Here is a 9,465-nt window from a genome sequence, read left to right as displayed (position 1 = left end):
GGGATACACGTTGATATTGAGTATATTGTTTCTGGAAACCACTTTCTGCGTTAAAATAGCTGCAGATTTTTCTATACATACAAGAAAAAAAATGAGGTGTGGACATTGAACCGCTGCTTGCAGAAATTTTTAATGGCACCCTCATTACCCATAAGGGCCTGCGCGAAAAAAAATTGACCCGCGTTGAAACACTGATGAAATGCGCAGGCGTCAGCGCAGTGACGTCTCCAAGTTTTACGCATGCGCGCAGTACACAGAAGGCCTTGGAAACATCAGAGCAGGTAAGAGCGGTCCTCTGACTTTTTGTCTTAAACACCGATTTCGGGTAATTCCTGAGAAATTCCAACACCATGACCCGCAATCCTGGGACAGTCCTGCTCTCTTCCATCTCCCTCAGCCCCACGATCCGTACACCGGTCCCGGGGAGCTTCCGGCTGATGAGGGAATGGGAACCGATGGATCTCTCAGACAGAGCTGAGCTCCAGCCATCTAAATGCAAGGATTAGGAACTCGGAGAAAGGGAACAAAATCTTTTACATCCGCAGTTGAGAAAATCACCTTTGTTCTGCCTCCAATCACAAGAGGAAAAACTGCAGATGCTGGAAATCCAAGCAACACACACGCAATGTCGGCGGAATTCAGCATTAGTACTCTTTTCCGTAGATGCTGCCTGGCCTGCTGAGTTCCTCCAGCATTTTGTGTTTGTTGCTTTCTCTACCTCCTCTTGTTCTGGACTTTTCTACCGGTGAGAGCATGTTTTGTCCCATTCTCTCTGGGTACATAATGATATCAAACTCTTTTGGCCTGGGCAACAAGTAACTTTCACATCACAAATGTGCCAGACTCCAGTGAGACAGACGACTGCCCTTCCCTTCATATACATTGGCATTGCCATCACTGAGTTCACCACCGTCAGTCACCTGGGGGAGGGTTCAGGGGGAATATATATGTAGAATACAGAAACTGGTGATACCTGTTGCATTGTGGTGATACAAAAGTTGCTGAAGAATTTGTAAGTGGGAAGAAGTGGAGTGATATTTGGAAATCTGACTTTTTAAAGTGTAATTTAGCAAGCAAACCACATATGGACAACGTGCAAAAGCTTTGGTGAGAAAATCCTTCATTACCCGTTACAGGCCTGCTACATAGGTTGTGTGAGAGTGCAGATGAACTGGATCAAACCCAGAGGAGATCAAAGTTCCTATTGACAGTGATTTACCAGCTGTGAAAATGAATACCTCTCTATATAAAATTCACTGTGCACATCTTGTCACAGGGTAAAAAAATGCACAGTACAAGATTTATCTGCACACTGGATATTACAAATTATAGGGGATATTGGAGGGAAGGAGGGGAGACCTCCAGTGTCCCTGATGCCCTCACCTACTAGATGTGCATCCAGCTGCAGCTTGTAACCCTGCACTTTAAGGTGTTGGATCTTGAAATGGGTGAATTCCAGATCATCCAACAGTTGGAAGGGGGTGATAGATATGACATGAAGAGAAGTGAATTACACCCAAGGTGCAGGACATAGGAAACTGGTTGAGAGTCAGGAAGGGGAATGAGGTTAAATAGCCATTGAGAGTGCTCTAGTGACCATGCCCTATAACAACGGGTGGAACACTTTAGAAACTGTTGGGGGGGGAGGAAATTCAAAGGGCTGATAAGTGGATTTGTTAGTTAGGGGAACAGAACAAGTAACGACTAATAACTTAGTGGTAAGGCTTACAAGAGGTAGTGGGGGGTGCTGATATGGTTAAAGTAAGTTGTAGGGGGAATGGGAGCTAAAATGACAGAACAGATAGTGGAGATGGTGAATTGAATTGACTTTATTATGTACATCCTTCATATAGATGTGTAGAAATATTTACGTTATGTTACCATCTAAATATGCAATGTGTAATTTAAATTGATTTATAATAATTAGTTTATATTTAGGACAGTCAAGAAAACATAGAAATCAATTAATCAGTCTGATGGCCTGGTGGAAGATGATGTCCCAGAGCTTGTTGTTCCTTTTGCTGGTTTACCATTTCCTGGATGGTAGCAGCAGCAGGAACAGTTTGTGGTTGTGGTGAATTTGGTCCCCGATATTCTTTGGGCTCTTTTTACACACCTCCATACCCCTGCTATCCAGGCTCCCATCCAAACTTCTTTTAAATGGTGAAACTGTGCTCATATTCACCACTTGTGCTGGCATCTCATTCCACACTCTCACGATCATTTCAGTAAACAGCTTTTCCAAATGTTTCCATTAAATTTTCACCCTCCCCACTGACCCATGACCTCTGGTTGTCATCCCACCCACCCTCAGTGGAAAAAGCTGCTTGCATTTACCCTATCTATACTCTCTTGATATTCTATACTTCTAACAAATCCTCAAAGCAATGTGTAATTTCCTTGTTTACGTTTAGAGTCTTTTCTAGGTGTACAGGATGATGAGGGACATAGATCGTGTGCACAGCCAGAGGTTTGTTTTTCCAGGGCTGAAATGTCTAACACGAGGGAGCAGAGTTTTAAGGAGCTTGGAAATAGATACCGAGGGGATGTCAGGGGTAAGTTTTTTACACAGAGAGTTGTAGGTGCATGGAATGCACTGCCAGATATTTGTATGAGATTGTTTTAGTTACTGTGGGGCCAGGAACCCATGCAGCTCAGTGGGAACAGAGAATAATATCAATGCAGAGAGTCAAACTGAGCCAGGTCACAGATTGGAGATGGCAGAAATGCCCCATTCTTCCAGAGACAGGAAGAGCATCAGAGAGTTTGATGGTCATTCCAGATACCAGCACTGTGCCCAGTCAGGAGATGATTTCTCTCTCCTATTTGGGTTAAACCTCACTGTAGCAGTGTGATGTCAGATCACACCTGCACAACTCAAGTGATCTCATTTGAAATGTTGTCTTAAACCCATTGATGGATTTTGTAAATCTTTTTACAGGTTAAAAATGGCAAGGAATTTGCCTGCGGGAATCTCGAACACAACACAGCAGTTTTGCTGTCTCTGTCCAGATATTTAAGAAGTGGTGCAAGGGATTCAGCCGATCATCCTTCCTGCTCAGGCTGTGGGGAGGGATTCACTCGATCATCCTTCCTGCTCAGGCTGTGGGGAGGGATTCACTTGATCATCCTTCCTGCTCAGACTGTGGGGAGGGATTCACTCGGTCATCTGAACGACTGGCACACCGATCATTTTAAACAGGTGAGGAACCCATTCATCTGCTCAGACAGTGGGAATGGATACAGATGGTCATTTCATCTGAAGGGACATCACCAAGTTCACACTGGGACAAGGCCATTCACCTATTCTGTGTGTGAGAAGGGATTCAGTCAGTCATCCCACCTGTGGACACACCAGTCAGTTCACACTGGGCAGAGGCTGGTCATCTGAGGAATTTGGGGAAGGATTCACTCGGTCATCTGACCTAATGGTTCACTAGCAAATTCACTCCGGGGAGCGGCCATTCACCTGCTCAGACTGTCGGAAGGGATTCACTTGGTCATCCACCCAAATGGCTCACCAACGAGTTCACACCGGGCAGTGGCGGTTCACCTGCTCAGACTGTGGGAAGGGATTCACTTGGTCATACCAACTGAAGGTGCATCAGAGAGTTCACACTGGAGAGAGACCATTCACCTGCTCAGACTGTGGGGAGGGATTCACTCAGTCATACACCCTAATGGCTCACCAGCGAGTTCACACCGGGGAGCAGCCGTTCACCTGTTCGGACTGTGGGAAGGGATTCACTTGCTCATCTAAACTGAAGCTACATCAGAGAGTTCACACTGGAGAGAGGCCATTCACCTGCTTAGACTGTGGGAAGGGATTCATCACATCATCTGAACTGAAGGTACATCGGAGAGTTCACACTGGGGAACGGCCATTCATCTGCTCAGAATGTGGGAAGGGATTCACTCAGTCATGTCATCTGAAGGCACATCAGCTAGTTCACACCAGAGAGAGGCCATTCACCTGCTCAGAGTGTGGGAAGGGATTCACTGGGTCACCCCAACTACAAGCACACCAGTCAGTTCACACTGGAGAGAGGCCATTCACCTGCTCAGACTGTGGGAAGGGATTCACTGGGTCATCCCAACTACAAGCACACCAGTCAGTTCACACTGGGGAGAGGCCATTCTCCTGCTCAGTCTGCGGGAAGGATTCAGTCAGTCATCTAATCTGAAGGTACATCGGTGAGTTCACACTGGGGAGAAGCCATTCACCGTCTGAAGCCTGAATTTTACCTCTGCATAGACGCTACTTGTGTGTTCTTGTGCCTGTGTCACTCGGCCAAAATGCTAGTTGGCGTTGGGGTTCTATGGTACTGTGTTGCATTGACTCGTGCTGAGTTGGGAACGATGGCGACTGCTGACTACATCTTGTTGGAGTTCGAGCTAATCGATGTTGAACAAGAGTTACTTTTATTGAAATTACTGCAGCGCAGGAAAGAGAAGTTTTTACATTACGTTGTGCAGTCCACAATGTCCAAACCGATGTTTGTGAAAATTTCTTTGCACGAAGTTGATGCCATTTTCAAGTGTTTATTCTCTGCCGTTGAAGAGTCATGCAAATGTACATATTATCTGACTACATCACTTAACCTTTCCTCGACTTGGTCCACTTTCCAACTTCGAAGCAACTGGAAATTCATAGGAGGAAACTGGCTGCTGCCAAGTGAACCATTCACAGTTCTTGCGGTCTGTGTCACCACGACGCATAGCTACATTTTTGGGAATGTGCACGTTAGGCCTCATTAGGTAAAAGACTCTCTTGGAGGCGTTACATGGAGTCGGTAGCTTTCGGGCCTTGCTCCGCTCATTTTAAATTTACTTACCACCCCTTTAATATCTTTATCAAAGTGTTTATAACACTTTTATATGTTTGAATTTGAATTTTAATCGACTGAAATGGCTTATAGAGAAGAAAGGCATTAGCTGAAGGCGAGGAAACTGGCAATGGAAATGGGAAGAAAGAAGATGTCTTTGAACAGCCTAAAGAGTTTCAACTTACTTTACAGGCTATCTCGAATCTTTTGGATGAAAAACTTGATAAAAGGTTTACTACCTTGGAAGTATGGTTAAAGGAGAGCTAAGGTGGATTGGCAACACTTGAAAAGAAGAATGAAAAACAGCAGTGACAAATTTCAGTGCCTTATAAGCTGGAAAACAGAGAGATCACAAATTGAATTCTTTGGAAAAGAAACGAACTTCGACCACACATACATTGGAGCAGAATAAAGTCAGGTTTACTGATTTGGAGAGTCGAAGCCACAGACTGAATTTGCGAATAATAGACTCAGTGAGGATGTTGAGAGCCGGGATCTTACTCAGTTTTTTTCTCAATTCTTAATGGAGGTCTTTGGCTTGGAGGTTCTTTCTTCTCTTCCTGCGCTCGACCGCACACATCGGGCGCTGAAACCAAAACCGTCGAAAGGGTTAAAACCGCGTCATGTAATTCTACGATGTCACAATGTGAATACTAAGGAGCTCTTCATTCCGCTTGCTCGTCAGAAAGGAGTTACTGAGCATCAGCATCTTAAGTTTCATTTTGTTGAAGATTGTTGTCCTGAGGTTATGCAAGAAAGATCGCGTTTTAAAATGGTGATGTCAGAATTATATCAGAGGATTCTTCATCTGGCTTTCACCTAAGGGTTGTTCTGCCTCATAGATCATTTAAATGGTTTAAATCCATGGATGAAGCAAAACAATTTCTCGAAGATCTAAGCTTGAATGCAGATGTCTAATATTTTGAAGATCAATATTTGTGTTTGGATGTCTATAAAATTTACCATTCCTTTATGTCTGTGTATATCTGGTTTATTAGTTAATAACCAAATTTATTAGTTAATAAATTTGGACAATTTAGAACTTTGCCCTTGGGTTGATTACAGTCGTACTGTGTTCTGATGTACGGATGTTTATTATGTTTCCAAGTTAAAGTTCCTTTCTTTTACATTCATTGTTTTACTTTTTTATTTTTAATTGTTTGCTTTTGAAAATTATTAAGACTCTGATTTGCTGATTTTTTTTTCTTGAAGTATTATTAAGATTGTATTTTGTGTCATTTTTAAAGACCTTGTCATTTAAAATGGTCTGCAATAGGCTGTTTTCTCTGAAATGTGTTTGACATTCCTCATAATTTTTTGACTATGGATGGTTTGTTTATTTTTTTGTAATTTGGAGATTTTTCCTCGTGGGAGATGGGGGTAGAGAGGTTCTTAGATAGTTCTCTGGCTCTCTATTGGCCAGGTTTTTGGTCTTTGTGGGTGGGGGATAGGGCTATTAGTCTAGTATTTTTCTTTTGGGCTGAATTGAATCTACAAAAATGTCTCTGTTGTCATATCTTCTGGTTCCTCTTTAAACTTTCCCTCTTCTTGATTCATGAGTTTCCTATGCAATATGATTAACAGTTTACATACTACATTGTTTATTTAAGGACAATTGATGTCATTAATTATTTTGGAATTATTAATTTTGTTTCATGGAATAAAAATGGTTTGAATCATCCAATTAAATGCAAGAAGATTTTTAGAGTTTTTCATAGACTGAATGCTCAGATTATGTTTGTGTAGGAGGCTCGTGTGAGGAAGAAGGATAATCAGTACTTCTTTAGGTTTTGGAAAGGCCAACAGTTTCACTCATTGACTAAGGTGAAAGGTGTTTCTTTTTTCTAGACTCCTGAAACTCATTTCTTCACTATGATACAATTTCAGACCCATATTGTAGATCTCTATTAGACACTGGTTAACTTTATAAAGATAAATTAGTTTTGGTTAATATTTATGCACTGAATACTGACTATCCTGAATTCTTTAAGCACGTTTTTGTATTTTTTCTCAATTTAAATGAATATGTGGTAATATTGGGTGGAGATTTTAATTGTTGTCTGAATCCTATGATGAATGGTGGTTCAACTCTATTTTACTTCAGGGCATAAGTTTTGTTAATTTCATTAAAGAACAGATCGCCTTTTTTCTTTTCCACTAACTCAATGGAAGAAATTTTCAGTGGGATATTATGCAATACCTTTAAAACATATATCTGAGGGCAAATTATCTCATACTCTGCTGGTTTGAAAAAACAAATTCTTAATGAAATATGTACATTGGTTAATAATATTAAAGAAATTGATAGAAAATATTCTTTTGCTCCCATTTTAAATCTTTATAAAGAGAGAATTGAACTTCAGATGCAACATCATTTGTTATTAGCATCCCCGATTGAAGATCAGTTACTTAAAACTAAGAGTCGATTTTATAAATATGGTAATAAATCAGGAAAATTATTGGGTGACCAATTAAAAGTGATTTGGCAAAACTTCAGATTAATAGGGTTTGCAAACGGGAAGGTATTTTGATGGTTGACCATGGTGAAGTTAACAAATCTTTTCAAGAATTTTATAACAATTAGAATTTCCTGATGATTCTACCATAATGCATGAATTTTAAAAGAAATTAAGTATTCTGAAATTATCAGTTAATGAACGTTTAGTATTAGTCACACCCATTACTGAAGGGGAAGTAAGCAATTTAGTCAATGAATTCTGGTAAAGCACCTGGTCTGGATGGTATACTGCTGAATTTTTCAAATCTTTTTCTGATTTACTTTCTCCTGGTTAGGTAAAAATTTTAAAGATGCTTCATTTATAGGTAAATTACCACAATCCTTTTATGAAGCATCTATTTCTTTAATTCCTAAAAATGATAAAGATCTCACTGAATGTGCATCATACAGACCTCGATCTTTGTTGAATGTGGAATCTAAAATCCTTTCTAAAATATTAGCAATTAGATTGAAGAAGGTATTGCCAAAAAATTGTCTCTGAGGATCAGACAGGATTTATTAAAAATCATTATTCACATTTTAATGTTTGGAGATTAATGAACATTGTATACACTATTTTATCTAAGACTCCAAAATGTTATCTTGCTCGAAAACGAGAAGGCGTTTTATACACTTGAATGGGATTTTTTTTTACTATATTTGATAAATCTAATTTTAGCCCAAAATTTATATTTTGGATCCAATTGATATATCATATACTTTTGGCGTCTGTTTCACTAATAATCAGAGATCCCCTTTCTTCAGGCTTTTCCAAGGTACTAGACAAGGCTGTCCTTTGAGCCTCTTACTATCAGCCCTTGGCATCCCTATTCGTGATTCACCCAACTTATTTGGTGTTACTCATGGGAATGGGACGCATAAAGTATCGCAATATGCAGTTGAACTGTCACTATATATTTCTCTTTTCTTTTTCAATCTTTTTATTGAGTTTCATATAAATATAAAAAAACAACATAATAATGAATAGGTTATGAATACAATAGACTTAAGATTACATTAATAATAGGATAATAATATCCTATTAAACATCAACAACAAAAAAGTACATTAATCAATCAAGTCTATATAATTACATATGAAAAGAAACAAAACTAAAAATGTGTGAAAGAAAATATATAAACACTAAACTAAAACTAACATGGGCAATAATAACAGTTTATAAGTATATGATAGTGTCAAAGAACTCCGGAACTCCATACCTGAACAAGAATAAACAAAGAGAAGGTCTGGGAAAGGCCAAATTAATTCACATGAAAATGTCGGATGAACGGTCCCCAAGTTTCTTCAAATTTAATTGACGAGTCAAAAATAATGCTCCTAATTTTTTCCAAACTCAGATAAGAAATAGTTTGAAAAAGCCACTGAGACGTGGTAGGAGGGTTTACTTCTTTCCAATTTTGTAATATAGACCTTCTGGCCATTAATGTTACAAAAGCAATCATTCGTCTGATTGAAGGAGAAAACTGATTACCATCCTCTTTTGGTATACCAAAGATTGCAGTAATAAAGTTAGGTTGTAAATCAATGTTCCAAATTGAGGAAATGGTAACGAATATGTCCTTCCAATAATTATGTAAAGTAGGACATGACCAAAACATATGGGTCAGTGAAGCCACTTCTGAATGACATCTATCACATTGAGGGTTAATATGAGAATAAAATCGAGCAAGTTTATCTTTAGACATATAAGCTCTATGTACAATTTTAAATTGTATTAAAGCATGTCTAGCACATATAGAAGAAGAATTAACCATTTGTAAAATTGTTTCCCATTTATCTGTTGGTATATTGTATCGAAGTTCTTTTTCCCATTGTTGTTTAATTCTATCTGACATCTCTGGTTGTATCTTCATAATCATGTTGTAAATAAAAGCAACTAATCCCTTCTGACAAGGATTTAAGGTAAAAATCAAATCTGAGAAATCCGTTGAAGTTGAGTTGGGAAAAGATGGTAAAACTTTATGTAAAAAATTTCTGATTTGTAAATATCTGAAGAAATTAGATTTAGGTAATTTAAATTTATTGGAAAGTTGGTCAAAAGACATCAAAGTACCTTCAAAAAAAAAGGTCACGAAAACATTTTATACCTTTCCTTTTCCATATGCTAAAGGCTTGATCTGT

General features: G+C 39.0%; 1 protein-coding gene across 1 annotated transcript; it reads left to right on the top strand.

Annotated features, from left to right (window-relative positions):
- The first annotated feature begins 245 nt into the window (after window positions 1–245).
- Window positions 246–8,646, top strand: LOC132386782 (zinc finger protein 214-like). The gene is made up of 2 exons (XM_059959119.1): window positions 246–281; window positions 2,942–8,646. The coding sequence occupies exon 2, from the start codon at window positions 3,513–3,515 to the stop codon at window positions 4,182–4,184; it is 672 nt and encodes a 223-aa protein (XP_059815102.1). The 5' UTR covers window positions 246–281; window positions 2,942–3,512; the 3' UTR covers window positions 4,185–8,646.
- Window positions 8,647–9,465: the final 819 nt, after the last annotated feature.

The sequence above is a fragment of the Hypanus sabinus genome, unplaced genomic scaffold, assembly GCF_030144855.1.
Source record: "Hypanus sabinus isolate sHypSab1 unplaced genomic scaffold, sHypSab1.hap1 scaffold_131, whole genome shotgun sequence".
Classification (NCBI taxonomy): Eukaryota; Metazoa; Chordata; class Chondrichthyes; order Myliobatiformes; family Dasyatidae; genus Hypanus; species Hypanus sabinus.
The sequence above is the reverse complement of the archived record's forward strand: the minus strand, read 5'-3'. Positions and strand labels throughout refer to the sequence as shown.

Coding starts and splice junctions, on each gene's coding strand:
- LOC132386782 (XM_059959119.1), top strand. CDS start 3,513: ATGGCTCACCAACGAGTTCACACCGGGCAGTGGCGGTTCACCTGCTCA.